Here is a 25,925-nt window from a genome sequence, read left to right as displayed (position 1 = left end):
GAGATGTTATAATACCCAGCTGATATACTACATATAGAGATGTTATAATACCCAGCTGATATACTACATATAGAGAGATGTTATAATACCCAGCTGATATACTACATATAGAGAGATGTTATAATACCCAGCTGATATACTACATATAGAGAGATGTTATAATACCCAGATGATATACGACATAAAGAGAGATGTTATAATACCCAGCTGATATACTACATATAGAGATGTTATAATACCCAGCTGATATACTACATATAGAGATGTTATAATACCCAGCTGATATACTACATAAAGAGAGATGTTATAATACCCAGCTGATATACTACATAAAGAGAGATGTTATAATACCCAGCTGATATACTACATAAAGAGAGATGTTATAATACCCAGCTGATATACTACATATAGAGATGTTATAATACCCAGCTGATATACTACATAAAGAGAGATGTTATAATAATCAGCTGATATACTACATATATATAGAGATGTTATAATACCCAGCTGATATACTACATATAGAGAGATGTTATAATACCCAGCTGATATACTACATAAAGAGAGATGTTATAATACCCAGATGATATACTACATAAAGAGAGATGTTATAATACCCAGATGATATACGACATAAAGAGAGATGTTATAATACCCAGCTGATATACTACATAAAGAGAGATGTTATAATACCCAGCTGATATACTACATAAAGAGAGATGTTATAATACCCAGCTGATATACGACATAAAGAGAGATGTTATAATACCCAGCTGATATACTACATAAAGAGAGATGTTATAATACCCAGCTGATATACTACATATAGAGAGATGTTATAATACCCAGCTGATATACTACATATAGAGATGTTATAATACCCAGCTGATATACTACATAAAGAGAGATGTTATAATACCCAGCTGATATACTACATAAAGAGAGATGTTATAATACCCAGCTGATATACTACATATAGAGAGATGTTATAATACCCAGCTGATATACTACATATATATAGAGATGTTATAATAATCAGCTGATATACGACATAAAGAGAGATGTTATAATACCCAGCTGATATACTACATACATATAGAGATGTTATAATACCCAGATGATATACGACATAAAGAGAGATGTTATAATACCCAGCTGATATACTACATAAAGAGATATGTTATAATACCCAGCTGATATACTACATATATATAGAGATGTTATAATACCCAGCTGATATACGACATAAAGAGAGATGTTATAATACCCAGCTGATATACTACATAAAGAGATATGTTATAATACCCAGCTGATATACTACATAAAGAGAGATGTTATAATACCCAGCTGATATACTACATATAGAGATGTTATAATACCCAGCTGATATACTACATATAGAGAGATGTTATAATACCCAGCTGATATACTACATATATATAGAGATGTTATAATACCCAGCTGATATACTACATAAAGAGAGATGTTATAATACCCAGCTGATATACTACATATATATAGAGATGTTATAATACCCAGCTGATATACTACATATAGAGAGATGTTATAATACCCAGCTGATATACTACATATATATAGAGATGTTATAATACCCAGCTGATATACTACATATAGAGATGTTATAATACCCAGCTGATATACTACATAAAGAGAGATGTTATAATACCCAGCTGATATACTACACATATAGAGATGTTATAATACCCAGCTGATATACTACATATAGAGATGTTATAATACCCAGCTGATATACTACATATAGAGAGATGTTATAATACCCAGCTGATATACTACATATATATAGAGATGTTATAATACCCAGCTGATATACTACATATATATAGAGATGTTATAATACCCAGCTGATATACTACATATATATAGAGATGTTATAATACCCAGCTGATATACTACATATATAGAGATGTTATACTACCCAGCTGATATACTACATATATAGAGATGTTATAATACCCAGCTGATATACTACATATAGAGATGTTATAATACCCAGCTGATATACTACATAAAGAGAGATGTTATAATACCCAGCTGATATACTACATATAGAGAGATGTTATAACACCCAGCTGATATACTACATATAGAGAGATGTTATAATACCCAGCTGATATACTACATAAAGAGAGATGTTATAATACCCAGCTGATATACTACATATAGAGAGATGTTATAACACCCAGCTGATATACTACATAAAGAGAGATGTTATAATACCCAGATGATATACTACATATTTATAGAGATGTTATAATACCCAGCTGATATACTACATAAAGAGAGATGTTATAATACCCAGATGATATACTACATATATATAGAGATGTTATAATACCCAGCTGATATACTACATAAAGAGAGATGTTATAACACCCAGCTGATATACGACATAAAGAGAGATGTTATAATACCCAGCTGATATACTACATATAGAGAGATGTTATAATACCCAGCTGATATACTACATATAGAGAGATGTTATAATACCCAGCTGATATACTACATATAGAGAGATGTTATAATACCCAGCTGATATACTGCATATAGAGATGTTATAATACCCAGCTGATATACTACATATATATAGAGATGTTATAATACCCAGCTGATATACTACATAAAGAGAGATGTTATAATACCCAGCTGATATACTACATAAAGAGAGATGTTATAATACCCAGCTGATATACTACATATAGAGAGATGTTATAATACCCAGCTGATATACTACATAAAGAGAGATGTTATAATACCCAGCTGATATACCACATATATAGAGATGTTATAATACCCAGCTGATATACTACATATAGAGAGATGTTATAATACCCAGCTGATATACTACATATAGAGAGATGTTATAATACCCAGCTGATATACTACATATATATAGAGATGTTATAATACCCAGCTGATATACTACATATAGAGATGTTATAATACCCAGCTGATATACTACATAAAGAGAGATGTTATAATACCCAGCTGATATACTACATAAAGAGAGATGTTATAATACCCAGCTGATATACTACATAAAGAGAGATGTTATAATACCCAGCTGATATACTACATATATATAGAGATGTTATAATACCCAGCTGATATACTACATATAGAGAGATGTTATAATACCCAGCTGATATACTACATATAGAGATGTTATAATACCCAGCTGATATACTACATAAAGAGAGATGTTATAATACCCAGCTGATATACTACATAAAGAGAGATGTTATAATACCCAGCTGATATACTACATATAGAGATGTTATAATACCCAGCTGATATACTACATATAGAGATGTTATACTACCCAGCTGATATACTACATATAGAGAGATGTTATAATACCCAGCTGATATACTACATATAGAGAGATGTTATAATACCCAGCTGATATACTACATAAAGAGAGATGTTATAATACCCAGCTGATATACTACATATATATAGAGATGTTATAATACCCAGCTGATATACGACATATAGAGATGTTATAATACCCAGCTGATATACTACATAAAGAGAGATGTTATAATACCCAGCTGATATACTACATAAAGAGATGTTATAATACCCAGCTGATATACTACATATAGAGAGATGTTATAATACCCAGCTGATATACTACATATAGAGAGATGTTATAATACCCAGCTGATATACTACATATAGAGAGATGTTATAATACCCAGCTGATATACTACATAAAGAGAGATGTTATAATACCCAGCTGATATACTACATAAAGAGAGATGTTATAATACCCAGCTGATATACTACATATATATAGAGATGTTATAATACCCAGCTGATATACTACATATAGAGAGATGTTATAATACCCAGCTGATATACTACATAAAGAGAGATGTTATAATACCCAGCTGATATACTACATATAGAGATGTTATAATACCCAGCTGATATACTACATATAGAGAGATGTTATAATACCCAGATGATATACTACATATAGAGATGTTATACTACCCAGCTGATATACTACATATAGAGAGATGTTATAATACCCAGCTGATATACTACATATAGAGAGATGTTATAATACCCAGCTGATATACTACATAAAGAGAGATGTTATAATACCCAGCTGATATACTACATATAGAGAGATGTTATAATACCCAGCTGATATACTACATATAGAGAGATGTTATAATACCCAGCTGATATACTACATAAAGAGAGATGTTATACTACCCAGCTGATATACTACATATAGAGATGTTATAATACCCAGCTGATATACTACATATAGAGAGATGTTATAATACCCAGCTGATATACTACATAAAGAGAGATGTTATAATACCCAGCTGATATACTACATATAGAGATGTTATAATACCCAGCTGATATACTACATAAAGAGATGTTATAATACCCAGCTGATATACTACATATAGAGAGATGTTATAATACCCAGCTGATATACTACATATAGAGATGTTATAATACCCAGCTGATATACTACATATATATAGAGATGTTATAATACCCAGCTGATATACTACATAAAGAGAGATGTTATAATACCCAGCTGATATACTACATATATATAGAGATGTTATAATACCCAGCTGATATACTACATATAGAGAGATGTTATAATACCCAGCTGATATACTACATATATATAGAGATGTTATAATAATCAGCTGATATACTACATATATATAGAGATGTTATAATACCCAGCTGATATACTACATATATATAGAGATGTTATAATACCCAGCTGATATACTACATAAAGAGATGTTATAATACCCAGCTGATATACTACATATAGAGATGTTATAATACCCAGCTGATATACTACATATAGAGATGTTATAATACCCAGCTGATATACTACATATAGAGAGATGTTATAATACCCAGCTGATATACTACATAAAGAGAGATGTTATAATACCCAGCTGATATACTACATATAGAGAGATGTTATAATACCCAGCTGATATACTACATAAAGAGATGTTATACTACCCAGCTGATATACTACATAAAGAGAGATGTTATAATACCCAGCTGATATACTACATATATATAGAGATGTTATAATACCCAGCTGATATACTACATAAAGAGATGTTATACTACCCAGCTGATATACTACATATAGAGATGTTATAATACCCAGCTGATATACTACATATAGAGAGATGTTATAATACCCAGCTGATATACGACATATATAGAGATGTTATAATACCCAGCTGATATACTACATATATATAGAGATGTTATAATACCCAGCTGATATACTACATAAAGAGAGATGTTATAATACCCAGCTGATATACTGCATATATAGAGATGTTATAATACCCAGCTGATATACTGCATATAGAGAGATGTTATAATACCCAGCTGATATACTACATAAAGAGAGATGTTATACTACCCAGCTGATATACTACATATAGAGAGATGTTATAATACCCAGCTGATATACTACATATAGAGAGATGTTATAATACCCAGCTGATATACTACATATAGAGAGATGTTATAATACCCAGCTGATATACTACATATAGAGAGATGTTATAATACCCAGCTGATATACTACATATATATAGAGATGTTATAATACCCAGCTGATATACTACATAAAGAGAGATGTTATAATACCCAGCTGATATACTGCATATATAGAGATGTTATAATACCCAGCTGATATACTACATAAAGAGAGATGTTATAATACCCAGCTGATATACTACATATAGAGATGTTATAATACCCAGCTGATATACTACATAAAGAGAGATGTTATAATACCCAGCTGATATACTACATATATATAGAGATGTTATAATACCCAGCTGATATACTACATATAGAGATGTTATAATACCCAGCTGATATACTACATAAAGAGAGATGTTATAATACCCAGCTGATATACTACATATAGAGAGATGTTATAATACCCAGCTGATATACTACATAAAGAGAGATGTTATACTACCCAGCTGATATACTACATATAGAGATGTTATAATACCCAGCTGATATACTACATATAGAGAGATGTTATAATAACCAGCTGATATACTACATATAGAGATGTTATAATACCCAGCTGATATACTACATATAGAGATGTTATAATACCCAGCTGATATACTACATATAGAGAGATGTTATAATACCCAGCTGATATACTACATATAGAGATGTTATAATACCCAGCTGATATACTACATATATATAGAGATGTTATAATACCCAGCTGATATACTACATAAAGAGAGATGTTATAATACCCAGCTGATATACTACATATATATAGAGATGTTATAATACCCAGCTGATATACTACATATAGAGATGTTATAATACCCAGCTGATATACTACATAAAGAGAGATGTTATAATACCCAGCTGATATACTACATAAAGAGAGATGTTATAATACCCAGCTGATATACTACATAAAGAGAGATGTTATAATACCCAGCTGATATACTACATAAAGAGAGATGTTATAATACCCAGCTGATATACTACATATATATAGAGATGTTATAATACCCAGCTGATATACTACATATATATAGAGATGTTATAATACCCAGCTGATATACTACATAAAGAGAGATGTTATAATACCCAGCTGATATACTACATAAAGAGAGATGTTATAATACCCAGCTGATATACTACATAAAGAGAGATGTTATAATACCCAGCTGATATACTACATAAAGAGAGATGTTATAATACCCAGCTGATATACTACATATATATAGAGATGTTATAATACCCAGCTGATATACTACATAAAGAGATGTTATAATACCCAGCTGATATACTACATATAGAGATGTTATAATACCCAGCTGATATACTACATAAAGAGAGATGTTATAATACCCAGCTGATATACTACATATAGAGATGTTATAATACCCAGCTGATATACTACATAAAGAGAGATGTTATAATACCCAGCTGATATACTACATATAGAGAGATGTTATAATACCCAGCTGATATACTACATATAGAGATGTTATAATACCCAGCTGATATACTACATATAGAGAGATGTTATAATACCCAGCTGATATACTACATATAGAGATGTTATAATACCCAGCTGATATACTACATATAGAGAGATGTTATAATACCCAGCTGATATACTGCATATAGAGAGATGTTATAATACCCAGCTGATATACTACATATAGAGAGATGTTATAATACCCAGCTGATATACTACATATAGAGATGTTATAATACCCAGCTGATATACTACATATATATAGAGATGTTATAATAATCAGCTGATATACTACATATATATAGAGATGTTATAATACCCAGCTGATATACTACATAAAAGAGATGATGATATACTACATATATAGAGATGTTATAATACCCAGCTGATATACTACATGTATAGAGATGTTATAATACCCAGCTGATATACTACATATAGAGAGATGTTATAATACCCAGCTGATATACTACATAAAGAGATGTTATAATACCCAGCTGATATACTACATAAAGAGATGTTATAATACCCAGCTGATATACTACATAAAGAGATGTTATAATACCCAGCTGATATACTACATAAAGAGATGTTATAATACCCAGCTGATATACTACATATAGAGAGATGTTATAATACCCAGCATATAGAGAGATGATATACTGATATATATATAGAGAGATGTTATAATAATCAGCTGATATACTACATATATATAGAGATGTTATAATACCCAGCTGATATACTACATAAAGAGAGATGTTATAATACCCAGCTGATATACTACATATAGAGAGATGTTATAATACCCAGCTGATATACTACATAGAGAGATGTTATAATACCCAGCTGATATACTACATATATATAGAGATGTTATAATACCCAGCTGATATACTATATAAAGAGAGATGTTATAATACCCAGCTGATATACTACATATATATAGAGATGTTATAATACCCAGCTGATAAACTACATAAAGAGAGATGTTATAATACCCAGCTGATATACTACATATAGAGATGTTATAATACCCAGCTGATATACTACATAAAGAGAGATGTTATAATACCCAGCTGATATACTACATATAGAGAGATGTTATAATACCCAGCTGATATACTACATATAGAGAGATGTTATAATACCCAGCTGATATACTACATATAGAGAGATGTTATACTACCCAGCTGATATACTACATATAGAGATGTTATAATACCCAGCTGATATACTACATATAGAGATGTTATAATACCCAGCTGATATACTACATAAAGAGAGATGTTATAATACCCAGCTGATATACTACATATAGAGATGTTATAATACCCAGCTGATATACTACATAAAGAGAGATGTTATAATACCCAGCTGATATACTACATATAGAGAGATGTTATAATACCCAGCTGATATACTACATATATATAGAGATGTTATAATACCCAGCTGATATACTACATAAAGAGAGATGTTATAATACCCAGCTGATATACTACATAAAGAGAGATGTTATAATACCCAGCTGATATACTACATAAAGAGAGATGTTATAATACCCAGCTGATATACTACATAAAGAGAGATGTTATAATACCCAGCTGATATACTACATATAGAGATGTTATAATACCCAGCTGATATACTACATAAAGAGAGATGTTATAATACCCAGCTGATATACTACATATAGAGAGATGTTATAATACCCAGCTGATATACTACATATATATAGAGATGTTATAATACCCAGCTGATATACTACATATAGAGATGTTATAATACCCAGCTGATATACTACATATAGAGAGATGTTATAATACCCAGCTGATATACTACATAAAGAGAGATGTTATAATACCCAGCTGATATACTACATAAAGAGAGATGTTATAATACCCAGCTGATATACTACATATATATAGAGATGTTATAATACCCAGCTGATATACGACATAAAGAGAGATGTTATAATACCCAGCTGATATACTACATAAAGAGAGATGTTATAATACCCAGCTGATATACGACATAAAGAGAGATGTTATAATACCCAGCCGAAGAAGTTGAAGTAGACCATATAGTCCATGCTGATTACGTTCTCAAATTGACAAGTGATAATGAGATCCTCGTTCAGGGAACCGTTCTGCTGCAGCCTGTAGGGAGGAAGACAAAATGGGGGGATAGAGAGGGGGTGAACAGCAGACTCGTACATTTCCTCAGTGAAAACAATGTACTGAGCAAATGTCAAATTGGCTTTTTACCAAACTACAGTACGTCAGACCACGTATTCACCCTGCACACCTTAATTGACAAACAAACAAAGCAAAACAAAGGCAAAGTATTCACATGCTTTGTTGATTTAAAAAATAACTTTGACTCAATTTGGCATGGAGGTCTGCTATACAAATTGATGGAAAGTGGTGTTGGGGAAAATTATACGACACTATAAAATCCATGTACACAAACAACAAGTGTGTGTCAGGACCCGGTTTTGAACCTGGGTCTCCGGAGTGAGAAACAGTCACTTAACCAACTGAGCCACGAATAGACAGCAGAACCCAGAAGATGAGGCAGACACAGCAGTACTTAAGACGGTGTATTTAATAAAGAAAAAATCCTAAAATACAAAAAATGGCAAATCCAAAAGGTGGTAGGAAAAACACAAAAAGACCTCAAAAGAAACTCACCAAAAATAAACAAAAACAAAAAAAACAGAATACCACAAGAACTTCACCCGGAATCGACAAGAGCACACAGAACACTAGGGCAGGGTGCTAACATACAAACACAGAGCACAGAACTGAGGGAAACAAAGGGTTTAAATACAATCAGGGAAAACGAGACACAGGTGCAAATAATAATGGGGATCAAGGGAAAAACATAGGGACAAAAAGCACAATGGGGACATCTACTGACCAAAACCCGGAACAACCCTGGCCAAATCCTGACAGTGTGCGGTTAAAATGGGCAAAAAACACACACATTTCTTGCCACAAGGCCGTGGGGTGAGACAGGGATGCAGCTTAAGCCCCACCCCCTTCAACAAATTGGTGAGGGCACAAGAACAGTCTGCAGCACCCGGCCTCACCCTACTAGAATCTGAAGTCTACTGTTTGCTGATGATCTGGTGCTTCTGTCCCCAACCAAGGATGGCCTACAGCAGCACCTAGATCTTCTGCACAAATTCTGCCAAACCTGGGCCTTGACTGTAAATCTCAATAAGACAAAAATAATGGTGTTCCAAAAAAGGTCCAGTCGCCAGGACAACAAATACAAATTCCATCTAGACACTGTTGCCCTAGAGCAAACAAAAAATCTATACATACCTCTGCCTAAACATCAGCGCCACAGGTAACTTCCACAAAGCTGTGAACGAGCTGAGACAAGACAGGGGCCTTCGATGCCATCAAAAGGAACATCAAATTCGACATACCAATTGGGATCTGGCTAAAAATACTTGAATCAGTTATAGAATCCATTGCTCTTTATGGTTGTGAGGTCTGGGGTCCGCTCATCAACCAAGAATTCACAAAATGGGAGAAACGCCAAATTGAGACTATGCATGCAGAATTCTGCAAAAATATCCTCTGTGTACAACGTAAAACACCAAATAATGCATGCAGAGTAAAATTAGGCCGATACCCGCTAATGATCAAAATCCAGAAAAGAGCAGTTAAATTCTACAACCACCTAAAAGGAAGTGATTCCCAAACCTTCCATAACAAAGCCATCCCCTATAGAGAATTAAACCTGGAGAAAAGTCCTCTAAGCAAGCTGGTCCAGACAGCGCCCCAGGACAGCAACATAATTAGAACCAACCAAATCATGAGACAACAAAAAGATAATTACTTGACACATTGGAAAGAATTAACTTTTTTTAGCAAACTAGGATGCTACTTGGCCCTAAACAGAGATTACACTGTGACAGAATACCTGACCACTGTGACTGACCCAAACTTAAGGAAAGCTTTGACTATGTACAGACTCAGTGAGCATAGCCTTGTATGACAATATTAGAGACACTTATTTCACTCAGATTACACAAATCCACAAAGAATTCGAAAACAAACCCAATTTTGATAATCTACTGGGTGAAATACCACAATGCCATCACAGCAGCAATATATGTGACCTGTTGCCACAAGAAAAGGGCAACCAGTGAATAACAAACATCATTGTAAATATAACCCATATTTATGTTTATTTATTTTCCCTTTTGTACTTTCACTATTTGCACATTGTTACAACACTGTATATATACATAATATGACATTTGAAATGTCTTTATTCTTTTGGAATTTCTGTGAGTGTAATGTTTACTGTTTATTTTGATTGTTTATTTCACTTCTGTTTATTATCTATTTCACTTGCTTTGGCAATGTTACCATATGTTTCCCATGCCAATAAAGCCCTTGAATTGAAATGAGAGGGTACGGGGGAGGGGGGAGAGTGAGATAGAGAGAGGTGTTATTTACTTTGAATTGGGTAGATTATAGATACAGAGTATCAATAGCAGAACTAGAATAGATTAATTGTTTATAAATACATGATTGAAAGGACAATTGGGGAGCCTGAAACGACAACCCTATGGGGCAACCCTATGGGGCCCTGTTCAAAAGTAGTGCACTATATAGAGAATAGGAAGCAACTAATTTAAAATACATAGCTATCTACCTCCAGAGGTTGTTCCAGCCCAGCATGGGGGTCAAGCCCACGATGAAGGCCACAGTCCAACACACCACCACCGCCACGGCCGCTCGCTGCTTTGTCACCACACGTTTATAGCTGTAGAGATAGAGACAAACCAGGCGGTTAGGGAGTTAGTCACCTATATCATAACACAAGGAGTTAGTCACCTATACCATAACACAAGGAGTTAGTCACCTATATCATAACACAAGGAGTTAGTCACCTATACCATAACACATGGAGTTAGTCACCTATACCATAACACAAGGAGTTAGTCACCTATACCATAACACATGGAGTTTGTCACCTATACCATAACACATGGAGTTAGTCACCTATACCATAACACAAGGAGTTAGTCACCTATACCATAACACAAGGAGTTAGTCACCTATACCATAATACAAGGAGTTAGTCACCTATACCATAACACAAGGAGTTAGTCACCTATACCATAACACAGGGAGTTAGTCACCTATACCATAACACACGGAGTTAGTCACCTATACCATAACACATGGAGTTGGTCACCTATACCATAACACATGGAGTTAGTCACCTATACCATAACACATGGAGTTGGTCACCTATACCATAACACAAGGAGTTAGTCACCTATACCATAACACAGGGAGTTAGTCACCTATACCATAACACAAGGAGTTAGTCACCTATACCATAACACATAGAGTTAGTCACCTATACCATAACACAGGGAGTTAGTCACCTATACCATAACACACAGAGTTAGTCACCTATACCATAACACATAGAGTTAGTCACCTATACCATAACACACAGAGTTAGTCACCTATACCATAACACATGGAGTTGGTCACCTATACCATAACACATAGAGTTAGTCACCTATACCATAACACACAGAGTTAGTCACCTATACCATAACACATAGAGTTAGTCACCTATACCATAACACACAGAGTTAGTCACCTATACCATAACACATAGAGTTAGTCACCTATACCATAACACACAGAGTTAGTCACCTATACCATAACACAGGGAGTTAGTCACCTATACCATAACACACAGAGTTAGTCACCTATACCATAACACATGGAGTTGGTCACCTATACCATAACACATGGAGTTAGTCACCTATACCATAACACATGGAGTTGGTTCACCAGACACTTATAGCTTCAAGAAAAAGTGTGATTCACAAAAAAATGTTTGTGAGAATCTCACTTGGTCTTAAAAAAAAAGGTTCTTATTAAAAATTGACAATAAAAACACAATGTCACCTTTGTGTCATGAACTCCCTGCACCACAAACAAGGAAAGCATAGTAGTGTGCGTGCTCACACCCCCCCCCCATTTTTTAAATGACAGCTTTTCAACATAAAGAAAACTACAAAATGTAGAACTATACTGATGATATTCTTTCTCTTTCATACCTCCTCCCTCCAACCATTGCAATCGTTTTATTTTTCTCTCGAAGCGATGACAGTGATTTATGGTTTAAAAATGTTTACTAAATCTCAATATTCACATAGAGTACTAATGTATACCCCACACACACACACACACGCCCACACCCACACGCACACGCACACACACACCCACACCCACATGCACACGCACACACGCCCGCACACACCCGCTCACGCTCACGCTCACGCACACGCACACGCACACACACACACACACACACACACACACACACACACACACACACACACACACAGTCTAGTGTAGATAACGCACATAGCTCCCATAACAGCCTGACGGTTTAGTAACAATGGAAATAGTTTCTTATCAAACATAGAAAATGATTCACACGGCCTATTGTTTCCTCTTGCGTTACTCTGTCCATGTGCATATCATGTAGATTAGTGAGAGGTGGTGGGAGTGGCATTTCAACTACCCTTTCTTAAGCTATATAGGACTGCGTGTATTTTACAGGCCGGATTTAGATTGATGCATTATTAGGGCATATTACATGTATGATGATGACTGTTTAACGATGAAAACAAATCCAGAAATTGATTTTAATCCATTATTGACACTAAATTGTTCATTATGGACAGTTCCTTTTCATATGGATTGTTCCTTTTTGTCCTTCGGTCATATAGAACAACTCCTCTGGAATCATTGATTGGTTTATAATGGGAAATAGTTTAATTATAGTACTGCCTCATTTGAAGTGTTATTTTCTGTAGAAGTGTTAAAAGTGTTGTGAAAGAGGTCGATGGCACGTATGAGCTAACTGATAACTTGAGAAGGATTAATGATAGAAACATACATCAAAGACAGTAAATAATGAGATTCAGCTATGCTACTGCCATGAGGAGACAATCCTTTTCTCTCTCTCTCTCTCTCTCTCTCTCTCTCTCTCTCTCTCTCTCTCTCTCTCTCTCTCTCTCTCTCTCTTTCTCCCTTTGTCTCTCATTGTCATGACAAATTCCCAATCTCTCCCTAGCTCTCTCTTTCGCTCTCTCTCTGTCTGTTTCATTCTCATGACAAATTCCCAATCTCTCTCTAGCTCTCTCTCTCTCCTTCTCTTTCTTTCTCTCTCTCTCTCTCTCTCTCTCTCACTCTCGCTCCCTGTCGCTCTCATTCTCATGATAAATTTCCCAATCTCTCCAGCTCTCTCTCTCTCTCTCTCTCTCTGTTATGACAAATTAACCATTCACAATCTATCTCACAAGTCAAAAGTGGCTTCGTTAAAAAAGGATTCAAAGCAAGTATATCACTGTCTAACAATATTCTACAACAAATGGACCACATTCTCTCCTCCTCAGCCTCCTCCTGCTTCTCCTCAGCAGCATAGTCCCAAACCTTTTGTTTCACTCTGAACATGGCAGCAGTAGTGGGTGTGTCATTTATGTTACTGTAACAGACTCACTCAGTCCACTGTAACACAAACCATCTTTCAAAAAAGAAAGCTGTCTCCCCAAAGTACTGCAAAAACAAATAAAACATTATAATGCACACATGCTCTTTTATTAATTAAATAAGCTGATGCGTTTTGGCCTCAACGGTATCCTCTATGGTATTCTCCTCTAATATCTTTCAGTAAGCCCCATAGAAAATGGACAAATACTGTAAGTTGAACAGCAAAAAGCAGCACATCGACAGCAGAGAAGACTAAGACAGACAGAGATGTGATTTTCTCCAAAAGGTAACAGTAGAGAAGAAAGGGTAAGACAGACAGAGATGTGATTTTATCCACACATCTTGTTAGTTTCTCATCCTTCCTTCACTGCATTCCCGAGGACAAAAAAAAAGCTAATTAGAGCTGCTTGTATCAGCTCTGCTATGGTAAGCTGTCAGTGTGTGTGTGTCTTCACACGTTTGTGTGTGTACTTGGGTGTGTGCTTGCATGTGTTTGCGTGCTTGCCTTACTGCGTGTGTGTGTGTGTGTGTGTGTGTTAAGCTGTCATGTCAATACCAGCATGTCAGAGTCCCTCCCTTCTCCATGCCTACAGGGTATTGGCAGTGAGGATAGGATATAGGACATCCTAGTCAAATAAGAAACAGATAAATGAATGTCAGGAGAGGAAACATGTGTGTGAGATAGAGAGAGAGAGTGTGTGTGTGTGTGTGTGTGTGTGTGTGTGTGTGTGTGTGTGTGTGTGTGTGTGTGTGTGTGTGTGTGTGTGTGTGTGTGTGTGTGTGTGCGTGTGTGTGTGCGTGTGTGTGTGTGTGTGTGATTGAGTATAGCAGCTATAAATAAGCAAGCTCACATGTCCTTCTCCTCTTCCATACCTCCATCTCCCCATCCACACCTGCTTCTCTTCCACCTCCTCTTTTCCTTCTCCTCCCCCTCCACTCCTCCTTCTCCTCTTCCCCCTCCACACCTCCCCATCCCCCTCCACACTACCTCCTCCTCCCCACATCCTCCTCACTCTCCACACCTCCTCCCCCTCCACACCTCCTTCTCATCCTCCTCCCCCTCCACACCTCCTTATCACTACACCCTCTTCATTACCTCCTCTTCCTCATCAGCCCCTCCTCCTCATCATTACACCCTCTTCATCACCTCCATATCACCTCCTTCTTCCCTTCACCCTCATTTCACCTTTTCCTTACATCCTCATCCTCATCATCCTCAGTAGTGCCTTTTATCCACCTGCTAATGTAATAGCCTATAACTGGATGGCACCTGAGAGAACGGGCTCATAATAATGTCTGGAACAGGGCAAATAGAATGGAAACCATGTGATTAATTTGATACCATTCCACTAATTCCACTCCAGTCATTACCACGAGCCAGTTCTCCCCAATGAAGGTGCCACCAACCTCCTGTGCGATGGTCAGTTTACATAGAAGACACAATGAGCTGGTTTGGGTTTACCTGGTTGGAATCTTGACCCTGAGATAGCGGTCAATCGCAATGGCCAGGAGGGCCAGGATGGAACTTTGCGTCAGTACCAGCACCGTGCACGCGACCATTAGGCAGCTGTAGAAGTGAGTTTGGAGTCCGATGCTGATAGTTATCGCCAAGGGGATGACGAGGGCTCCCACTGCGATATCCGCCAGGGCCAGAGAAACAATGAAGCAGAATGTTGTGTCTCTCAACGACTTGTTAATTTTCACCGCCCAGACCACCATCACATTACCCAGGACGGAGAAAACGGCAATCACCACCTCCATGCCGATGTAGAGCGCCTGGGCTGGGGCGAGTGCTTCAGACATCCTTACAGCCTATTATAGCCCAAATGAGAAGACTAGGTATTATTCCAACAAAAGCAAGCTTGGAAAGCCAACAAAATAATCATTTGATTAGGGTTACACTCCTATAGTGCAAATTGACTTGTGCGTTGCGCGCCCATTCAATGTCCGTTCTACAGTGGCCACATCACTTGGATTATTCAATTTTCACCATACTGAAGTTCTGATACACATCCAGCTTGTGAAGCGATTTAGCATCATATGGACACCAAGAAGCAGATCTAGGAATGAATGGCTAGGCCTATTCTTTTGACGGTGTAGCAGACTGGTAGTTCAGAGGTTATTGTGGTGCGTTGTTGCTACTGTCCTCGTCCAAAAACCCTGTTCCACCGCTTAGCTGGATCCACCTGCGCTCGGGGAAGGGACCTGGCCGCCGAGTATTGTTTATTATTTACCCCCAGGTAGTCACTTCATCATCTTCCACTTCAAGAAGAAGAAAAATCGCCCTGGAAAGTATTTTGTGGACGAAGTACGAACACTGAGCACACACTGGTTGAATCAACGTTGTTACCACGCAATGAAATGACTTTGAACCAACTTGGAATAGACATTGAATTGACATCTGTGCCCAGTGGGAAGAGGTTTCTTTCTCTCCATGTTGTGCAAGGCGGCAGCTCAAATCAAATGCTCAACTGCAATCCCGGTGCCCGTGCCCGTGCGCCGTGCTCTTTCCCGTTGTGCTTTGAGAGTCAAAGCAATGCGTGACCTAAAATATAATATCTTCTTTGTTTTGGTCCCACACGCTCTGATTTCGCCTTCTTCGTGTCATTATGCTATTCTCTGATTTGAACCTTCTCTGTTTCATTAATCTATTCTCTGATTTCACTTTCCGGTTTCATGAGGCTATTCTCTGATTTCAAACTATTGGTCATTGCCATAATTCCAACTCTGCCATTGCAAGTTGCGTCCCTCTTGTTTCTTCCAATGTATAGAGAAATGAAGGAGAATTGTACTGTGCTGCCGTGGCCGTCCCATAGATGTCTCTCTCTTTGTGCCAACGGGCGAATGGCGATTGAACTCACTCTTTGATTTATCTAGTAGGTTTTCTCCGAGGATACCCTAGACTATTTATTTGGGGTTTAATTATTCTCCCTCCCACCTCGTACTGTCCCGGTGTCAATTCGATTGTGAAAACGTTACTCACAATCAACGGGTGTCTCAGGCAGCGCTCGTTGATTACTCTGTTGTGACAAGGGTGTGAGTGGTTCAAATCAAATCAAATCCCTCTGAAAGGAGATTTCGAATGGGAGACAATGGACGAGATAAAAACAAATAAAAGAGGATGTTATGCAGTAGACTGCAGTCCAACTAACATCAATCAAATTACGTGGTTAGCAGATGTTATTGCGAGTGTAGCGAAATGCTTGTGCTTAATTTCCGACAGTGCAGTAATATCTAACAATTCCACAACAACTACCTAATACACACAAATCTAAGTAAAGGAATGGAATAACAAAATGTGCATATAAATATATGGATGAGCAATGACCAAGCAGCATAGGCAAGATGGAATAGATGCTATAAAATACAGTATATACATATGAGATGACTACTGCAAGATATGTAAACTTAATTAAAGTGGCATTATTAAAGTGACTCGTGATCCATTTATTAAAGTTGTCAATAATTTAAAGTCTGTATGTAGGCAGCAGCCTTTCTTTGTCAGTGATGGCTGTTTAACATCAGCCTTGAGATAGATGCAATTTTTCAGTATCTCTTTCCCAGCTTTGATGCACCTGTACTGACCTTGCCTTCTGGATGGTAACAGGGTGAACAGGCAGTGGCTCGGGTGGTTGTTGTCCTTGATGATCTTTTTGGCCCTCCTGTGACATCGGGTGCTGTAGGTGTCCTGGAGGGCAGGTAGTGTGCCCCCAGTGATGCGTTGTGCAGATTGCACCACGTTCTGGAGAGCCCTGCGGGTGTGGACAGTGCAGTTGCCGTACCAGGCGGTTATACCGGATGCTCTCAATTGTGCATCTGTAAAAGTTATAGTTAAGTATATCCAGTGTAGACTCAATGGTCCCAGGATCAATTACTATATATGTAGGCCTTCTCGCCCTGGTCGTGCTCCAAATGGCACTCTTTTCCTTAGTACACTACTTTAGGCTGTGGTCAAAAATAATGCACTAAATAGGGAACAGGGTGCCATTTGGGATGAATCCCCAGTTTTCTGTCTGTGTTAGAGCAGTGTATGTGGAACACTCAGCAATGTGAGGTCTGGGCTCACCAGTGAGTGAGTGATGGCTCTTGTCCTGTCTCTGGTTCAAAGGTGGAGAGAGAGAGAAAGAGACAGATGGAGAGAAAGAGAGCGAGAGAGAGAGACAGACAGAGAGAGGGAGAAAGAGAGAGAGACAGAGCGAGAGAGAGGGAGAGAAAGAGGGAGAAAGAGAGAGAGACAGAGCGAGAGAGAAGGAGAGCGAGAGAGAGAGACAGAGAGAAGGGGGGAGAGAGAGAGAGAGCTACATTAAGAGGGAAAGGGGTCCCAGATGGTGTACTGTGCTCTGACACTCACTTACATAACATTGAATAGGCAGGAGCTAGATTAGGGCAGGGAGCTAGATTAGGGCAGGGAGCTAGATTCAGGCAGGGAGCTAAATTAGGGCATGGAGCTAGATTAGGGCAGGGAGCTAGGTTAGAGCAGGGAGCTAGATTAGGGCAGGGAGCTAGGTTAGGGCAGGGAGCTAGATTAGGGCAGGGAGCTAGGTTAGTACAAGGAGCTAGGCTAGGGAGCTAGATTAATGAAGGGAGCTAGGCTAGGGCAGGGAGCTAAGGCAAGGAGCTGGGGAAGGGAGCTAGGCTAGGGCAGGGAGCTAAGGCAAGGAGCTGGGGAAGGGAGCTAGGCTAGGGCAGGGAGCTAGGTTAGTACAAGGAGCTAGGTTAGTATAAGGAGCTAGGCTAGGGTAGGGAGCTAGATTAATGAAGGGAGCTAGGCTAGGGCAGGAAGCTAGGCTAGGGCAGGAAGCTCGGTAAGTACAAGGAGCTAGATTAGTACAAGGAGCTAGGCTAGGGTAGGGAGCTAGATTAATGAAGGGAGCTAGGCTAGGGCAGGAAGCTAGGCTAGGGCAGGAAGCTAGGCTAGGGCAGGGAGCTAGGCTAGGGCAGGGAGCTAAGGCAAGGAGCTGGGGTAGGGAGCTAGGTTAGGGCAGAGAGCTAGGTTAGTACAAGGAGCAAGGCTAGGGTAGGGAGCTAAGGCAAGGAGCTGGGGCAGGGAGCTAGGCTAGGGCAGGGAGCTAGGTTAGGGCAGGGAGCAAGGTCAGTACAAGGAGCTTGGCTAGGGTAGGGAGCTAGATTAATGAAAGCAGCTAAACTAGGGCATAGAGCTAGGCGAGGGCAGGGAGCTAGGGCAGGGAGCTAGGCTAGGGCAGGGAGCTAGGCTAGGACAGGGAGCTAGGATTGAACAGGGAGCTAGATTAGGGCAGGGAGCGAGGTTTGTGCAAGGAGCTAGTCTAGGGCAGGGAGCTAGTGAAGGGTGCTAGGCTAGGGCAGGGAGCTAAGGCAGGGAGCTAGGTCAGGGAGCTAGGCTAGGGCAGAGAGCTAGGATAGGGAGCTAGGGCAGGGAGCTAGGCTAGGGCAGGAAGCTAGGTCAGGGAGCTAGGCTAGGGCAGGGAACTAGGACAGGGAGCTAAGGCAGGGAGCTAGGGCAGGGAGCTAGGGAAGGGAGCTAGGCTAGGGAGCTAAGGCAGGGAGCTAGGTCAGGGAGCTAGGCTAGGGCAGAGAGCTAGGTAAGGGAGCTAGGCTAGGGCATGGAGCTAGGATAGGGAGCTAGGGCAGGGAGCTAGGCTAGGGCAGGAAGCTAGGTCAGGGAGCTAGGCTAGGGCAGGGAACTAGGATAGGGAGCTAAGGCAGGGAGCTAGGGCAGGGAGCTAGGGAAGGGAGCTAGGCTAGGGCAGGGAGCTAGGGCAGGGAGCTAGGCTAGGGCAGGGAGCTAAGGCAGGGATTTAGGTCAGGGAGCTAGGCTAGGGCAGAGAGCTAGGTAAGGGAGCTAGGGCAGGGAGCTAGGCTAGGGAGCTAGGCTAGGGCAGGGAGCTAGGATAGGGAGCTAGGGCAGGGAGCTAGGCTAGGGAGCTAGGCTAGGGAGCTAGGATAGGGAGCTAGGGCAGGGAGCTAGGCTAGGGCAGGGAGCTAGGATAGGGAGCTAGGGCAGAGAGCTAGGTAAGGGAGCTAGGGCAGGGAGCTAGGGCAGGGAGCTAGGTCAGTGTGCTAGGGATGGGAGCTAAGGCAGGGAGCTAAGGCAGGGAGCTAAGGCAGGGAGCTAGGTCAGGGAGCTTGGGCAGGGAGCTAGGTCAGGGAGCTAGGGCAGGGAGCTAGGGCAGGGAGCTAGGGCAGGGAGCTAGGGCAGGGAGCTAGGGATGGGAGCTAAGTCAGGGAGCTAGGTCAGGGAGCTAGGTCAGGGAGCTAGGGATGGGAGCTAAGGCAGGGAGCTAAGGCAGGGAGCTAGGTCAGGGAGCTAGGGCAGGGAGCTAGGGATGGGAGCTAAGGCAGGGAGCTAGGGCAGGGAGCTAGGGCAGGGAGCTACGTCAAGGTAGGGTAGATTTACTGTAGCTGGAGGGGGTGAAAAGGATATGTGATACTTACAGAAGCAAAAATAATACAGTACATATTTTTTTTCTCCTGTTTAAAAAAAATCCCCATTTGCTCTTTTAGAGGCAGCAGCTACACTTCCTGGGGTCCATTACAGTAGACTAATTTTTATAACAGCTGCAATTAGATTATATTACACTAATAAGGATATTTCCAGAATAAAATACATAACTGTCAAGACAATTATATTGATTTAATGGTCTTTAATATTACAAATGCCTTTATGGATGCAATTTAATATACTGTGTCCATCCTTAGCCTTTAGAAATGATCAATTATATTGAATCGAAGTTAATTTCCCTATATAAGTGATAGTCAGAAATCAATACTGAGTTTAAAACAGATCGTTAACAGTATAGACAAAATAAGTGTGTCCACTGTAGAATCAATGGTCCCAGGATCACTTACTATATATGTAGGCCTTCTCTCCCAGGCCGTACTCCAAATAGCACCCTTTTCCTTAGTACACTACTTTAGGCTGTGGTCAAAAGTAGTGCACTAAATAGGGAACCGGGTGCCATTTGGGATGAATTGTACATTTTCTGTCTGTGTCAGAGCAGTGTCTGTGGAACACTCAGCAATGGGAGGTCTGGGCTCACCAGTGAGTGAGTGATGCCTCTTGTCCTGTCTCTGGTTCAAAGGTGGAGAGAGAGAGAGAAAGAGACAGAGGGAGAGAGAGAGAGAGAAAGAGAGAAAGAGAGAGAAAGAGAGAGAGAGAGAGCTACAGTAAGAGATCCCAGATGGCGTACTGTGCTCTGACACTCACTTACATAACATTGAGTAGACAGGAGACAGGCAGGCAGGGAGCTAGATTAGTACAAGGAGCCAAGTTAGGGCAGGGAGCCAAGTTAGGGCAGGGAGCTAGGGCAAGGAGCTAGGGCAGGGAGCTAGGTTAGGGCAGGGAGCTAGTTTAAGGCAAGGAGCCAGGGCAGGGAGCTAGGCTAGGGAGCTAGGCTAGGGCAGGGAGCTAGGCTAGGGCAGGGAGCTAGGCTAGGGCAGGGAGCTAGGGCAGGGAGCTATGACAGGGCAGGGAGCTAGGCTAGGGCAGGGAACTAGGCTAGGGCAGGGAGCTAGGCTAGGGCAGGGAGCTAGGAAAGGACAGGGAGCTAGGCTAGGGCAGGGAGCTATTCTAGGGCAGGGAGCTAGGCTAGGGCAGGGAGCTAGGCTAGGGCAGGGAGCTAGGAAAGGGCAGGGAGCTAGGCTAGGGCAGGGAGCTAGGCTAGGGCAGGGAGCTAGGGCAGGGAGCTATGAAAGGGCAGGGAGCTAGGCTAGGGCAGGGAGCTAGGCTAGGGCAGGGAGCTATTCTAGGGCAGGGAGCTAGGCTAGGGCAGGGAGCTATTCTAGGGCAGGGAGCTAGGCTAGGGCAGGGAGCTAGGAAAGGGCAGGGAGCTAGGCTAGGGCAGGGAGCTAGGGCAGGGAGCTATGAAAGGGCAGGGAGCTAGGCTAGGGCAGGGAGCTAGGCTAGGGCAGGGAGCTAGGCTAGGGAGCTAGGAAAGGCCAGGGAGCTAGGCTAGGGCAGGGAGCTAGGCTAGGGCAGGGAGCTAGGAAAGGGCAGGGAGCTAGGCTAGGGCAGGGAGCTAGGCTAGGGCAGGGAGCTAGGCTAGGTTAGGGAGCTGGGGCAGGGAGCTAGGCTAGGGCAGGGAGCTAGGGCAGGGAGCTAGGGCAGGGAGCTAGGGCAGGGAGCTAGGAAAGGGCAGGGAGCTAGGGCAGGGAGCTAGGAAAGGGCAGGGAGCTAGGAAAGGGCAGGGAGCTAGGGCAGGGAGCTAGGGCAGGGAGCTAGGGTAGGGAGCTAGGAAAGGGCAGGGAGCTAGGGCAGGGAGCTAGGAAAGGGCAGGGAGCTAGGGTAGGACAGGGAGCTAGGAAAGGGCAGGAAGCTAGGAAAGGGCAGGGAGCTAGGAAAGGGCAGGGAGCTAGGGCAGGGAGCTAGGAAAGGGCAGGGAGCTAGGAAAGAGCAGGGAGCTAGGGCAGGGAGCTAGGAAAGGGCAGGGAGCTAGGAAATGGCAGGGAGCTAGAGCACGGAGCTAGGCTAGGGCAGGGAGCTAGGAAACGGCAGGGAGCTAGGGCAGGGAGCTAGGAAAGGGCAGGGAGCTAGGAAAGGGCAGGGAGCTAGGGCAGGGAGCTAGTAAAAGGGCAGGGAGCTAGGTCAGGGAGCTAGGCTAGGGCAGAGAGCTAGGATAGGGAGCTAGGGCAGGGAGCTAGGCTAGGGCAGGAAGCTAGGTCAGGGAGCTAGGCTAGGGCAGGGAACTAGGACAGGGAGCTAAGGCAGGGAGCTAGGGCAGGGAGCTAGGGAAGGGAGCTAGGCTAGGGAGCTAAGGCAGGGAGCTAGGTCAGGGAGCTAGGCTAGGGCAGAGAGCTAGGTAAGGGAGCTAGGCTAGGGCATGGAGCTAGGATAGGGAGCTAGGGCAGGGAGCTAGGCTAGGGCAGGAAGCTAGGTCAGGGAGCTAGGCTAGGGCAGGGAACTAGGATAGGGAGCTAAGGCAGGGAGCTAGGGCAGGGAGCTAGGGAAGGGAGCTAGGCTAGGGCAGGGAGCTAGGGCAGGGAGCTAGGCTAGGGCAGGGAGCTAAGGCAGGGATTTAGGTCAGGGAGCTAGGCTAGGGCAGAGAGCTAGGTAAGGGAGCTAGGGCAGGGAGCTAGGCTAGGGAGCTAGGCTAGGGCAGGGAGCTAGGATAGGGAGCTAGGGCAGGGAGCTAGGCTAGGGAGCTAGGCTAGGGAGCTAGGATAGGGAGCTAGGGCAGGGAGCTAGGCTAGGGCAGGGAGCTAGGATAGGGAGCTAGGGCAGAGAGCTAGGTAAGGGAGCTAGGGCAGGGAGCTAGGGCAGGGAGCTAGGTCAGTGTGCTAGGGATGGGAGCTAAGGCAGGGAGCTAAGGCAGGGAGCTAAGGCAGGGAGCTAGGTCAGGGAGCTTGGGCAGGGAGCTAGGTCAGGGAGCTAGGGCAGGGAGCTAGGGCAGGGAGCTAGGGCAGGGAGCTAGGGCAGGGAGCTAGGGATGGGAGCTAAGTCAGGGAGCTAGGTCAGGGAGCTAGGTCAGGGAGCTAGGGATGGGAGCTAAGGCAGGGAGCTAAGGCAGGGAGCTAGGTCAGGGAGCTAGGGCAGGGAGCTAGGGATGGGAGCTAAGGCAGGGAGCTAGGGCAGGGAGCTAGGGCAGGGAGCTACGTCAAGGTAGGGTAGATTTACTGTAGCTGGAGGGGGTGAAAAGGATATGTGATACTTACAGAAGCAAAAATAATACAGTACATATTTTTTTCTCCTGTTTAAAAAAATCCCCATTTGCTCTTTTAGAGGCAGCAGCTACACTTCCTGGGGTCCATTACAGTAGACTAATTTTTATAACAGCTGCAATTAGATTATATTACACTAATAAGGATATTTCCAGAATAAAATACATAACTGTCAAGACAATTATATTGATTTAATGGTCTTTAATATTACAAATGCCTTTATGGATGCAATTTAATATACTGTGTCCATCCTTAGCCTTTAGAAATGATCAATTATATTGAATCGAAGTTAATTTCCCTATATAAGTGATAGTCAGAAATCAATACTGAGTTTAAAACAGATCGTTAACAGTATAGACAAAATAAGTGTGTCCACTGTAGAATCAATGGTCCCAGGATCACTTACTATATATGTAGGCCTTCTCTCCCAGGCCGTACTCCAAATAGCACCCTTTTCCTTAGTACACTACTTTAGGCTGTGGTCAAAAGTAGTGCACTAAATAGGGAACCGGGTGCCATTTGGGATGAATTGTACATTTTCTGTCTGTGTCAGAGCAGTGTCTGTGGAACACTCAGCAATGGGAGGTCTGGGCTCACCAGTGAGTGAGTGATGCCTCTTGTCCTGTCTCTGGTTCAAAGGTGGAGAGAGAGAGAGAAAGAGACAGAGGGAGAGAGAGAGAGAGAAAGAGAGAAAGAGAGAGAAAGAGAGAGAGAGAGAGCTACAGTAAGAGATCCCAGATGGCGTACTGTGCTCTGACACTCACTTACATAACATTGAGTAGACAGGAGACAGGCAGGCAGGGAGCTAGATTAGTACAAGGAGCCAAGTTAGGGCAGGGAGCCAAGTTAGGGCAGGGAGCTAGGGCAAGGAGCTAGGGCAGGGAGCTAGGTTAGGGCAGGGAGCTAGTTTAAGGCAAGGAGCCAGGGCAGGGAGCTAGGCTAGGGAGCTAGGCTAGGGCAGGGAGCTAGGCTAGGGCAGGGAGCTAGGCTAGGGCAGGGAGCTAGGGCAGGGAGCTATGACAGGGCAGGGAGCTAGGCTAGGGCAGGGAACTAGGCTAGGGCAGGGAGCTAGGCTAGGGCAGGGAGCTAGGAAAGGACAGGGAGCTAGGCTAGGGCAGGGAGCTATTCTAGGGCAGGGAGCTAGGCTAGGGCAGGGAGCTAGGCTAGGGCAGGGAGCTAGGAAAGGGCAGGGAGCTAGGCTAGGGCAGGGAGCTAGGCTAGGGCAGGGAGCTAGGGCAGGGAGCTATGAAAGGGCAGGGAGCTAGGCTAGGGCAGGGAGCTAGGCTAGGGCAGGGAGCTATTCTAGGGCAGGGAGCTAGGCTAGGGCAGGGAGCTATTCTAGGGCAGGGAGCTAGGCTAGGGCAGGGAGCTAGGAAAGGGCAGGGAGCTAGGCTAGGGCAGGGAGCTAGGGCAGGGAGCTATGAAAGGGCAGGGAGCTAGGCTAGGGCAGGGAGCTAGGCTAGGGCAGGGAGCTAGGCTAGGGAGCTAGGAAAGGCCAGGGAGCTAGGCTAGGGCAGGGAGCTAGGCTAGGGCAGGGAGCTAGGAAAGGGCAGGGAGCTAGGCTAGGGCAGGGAGCTAGGCTAGGGCAGGGAGCTAGGCTAGGTTAGGGAGCTGGGGCAGGGAGCTAGGCTAGGGCAGGGAGC

The 25,925-nt window shown here is 42.0% G+C and overlaps 1 protein-coding gene across 1 annotated transcript in view; it reads right to left on the bottom strand.

The window, feature by feature from the left end:
- Positions 1 to 17,592, bottom strand: part of LOC135527739 (adenosine receptor A1-like) — a 29,763-nt gene extending 12,171 nt beyond the window's left edge. The window contains exons 1-3 of the mRNA XM_064956271.1: positions 16,109 to 17,592; positions 11,774 to 11,884; positions 9,150 to 9,252 (exon numbers count right to left, since the gene is read on the bottom strand). Coding sequence (XP_064812343.1) covers positions 9,150 to 9,252; positions 11,774 to 11,884; positions 16,109 to 16,449 — 555 coding nt within the window. The 5' untranslated portion in view covers positions 16,450 to 17,592. The remainder of the gene's footprint in view (positions 1 to 9,149; positions 9,253 to 11,773; positions 11,885 to 16,108) is intronic.
- Positions 17,593 to 25,925: the final 8,333 nt, after the last annotated feature.

Source organism: Oncorhynchus masou, chromosome 33 (genome assembly GCF_036934945.1).
Source record: "Oncorhynchus masou masou isolate Uvic2021 chromosome 33, UVic_Omas_1.1, whole genome shotgun sequence".
In the NCBI taxonomy this organism is placed as follows: domain Eukaryota; kingdom Metazoa; phylum Chordata; class Actinopteri; order Salmoniformes; family Salmonidae; genus Oncorhynchus; species Oncorhynchus masou.
The sequence above is the reverse complement of the archived record's forward strand: the minus strand, read 5'-3'. Positions and strand labels throughout refer to the sequence as shown.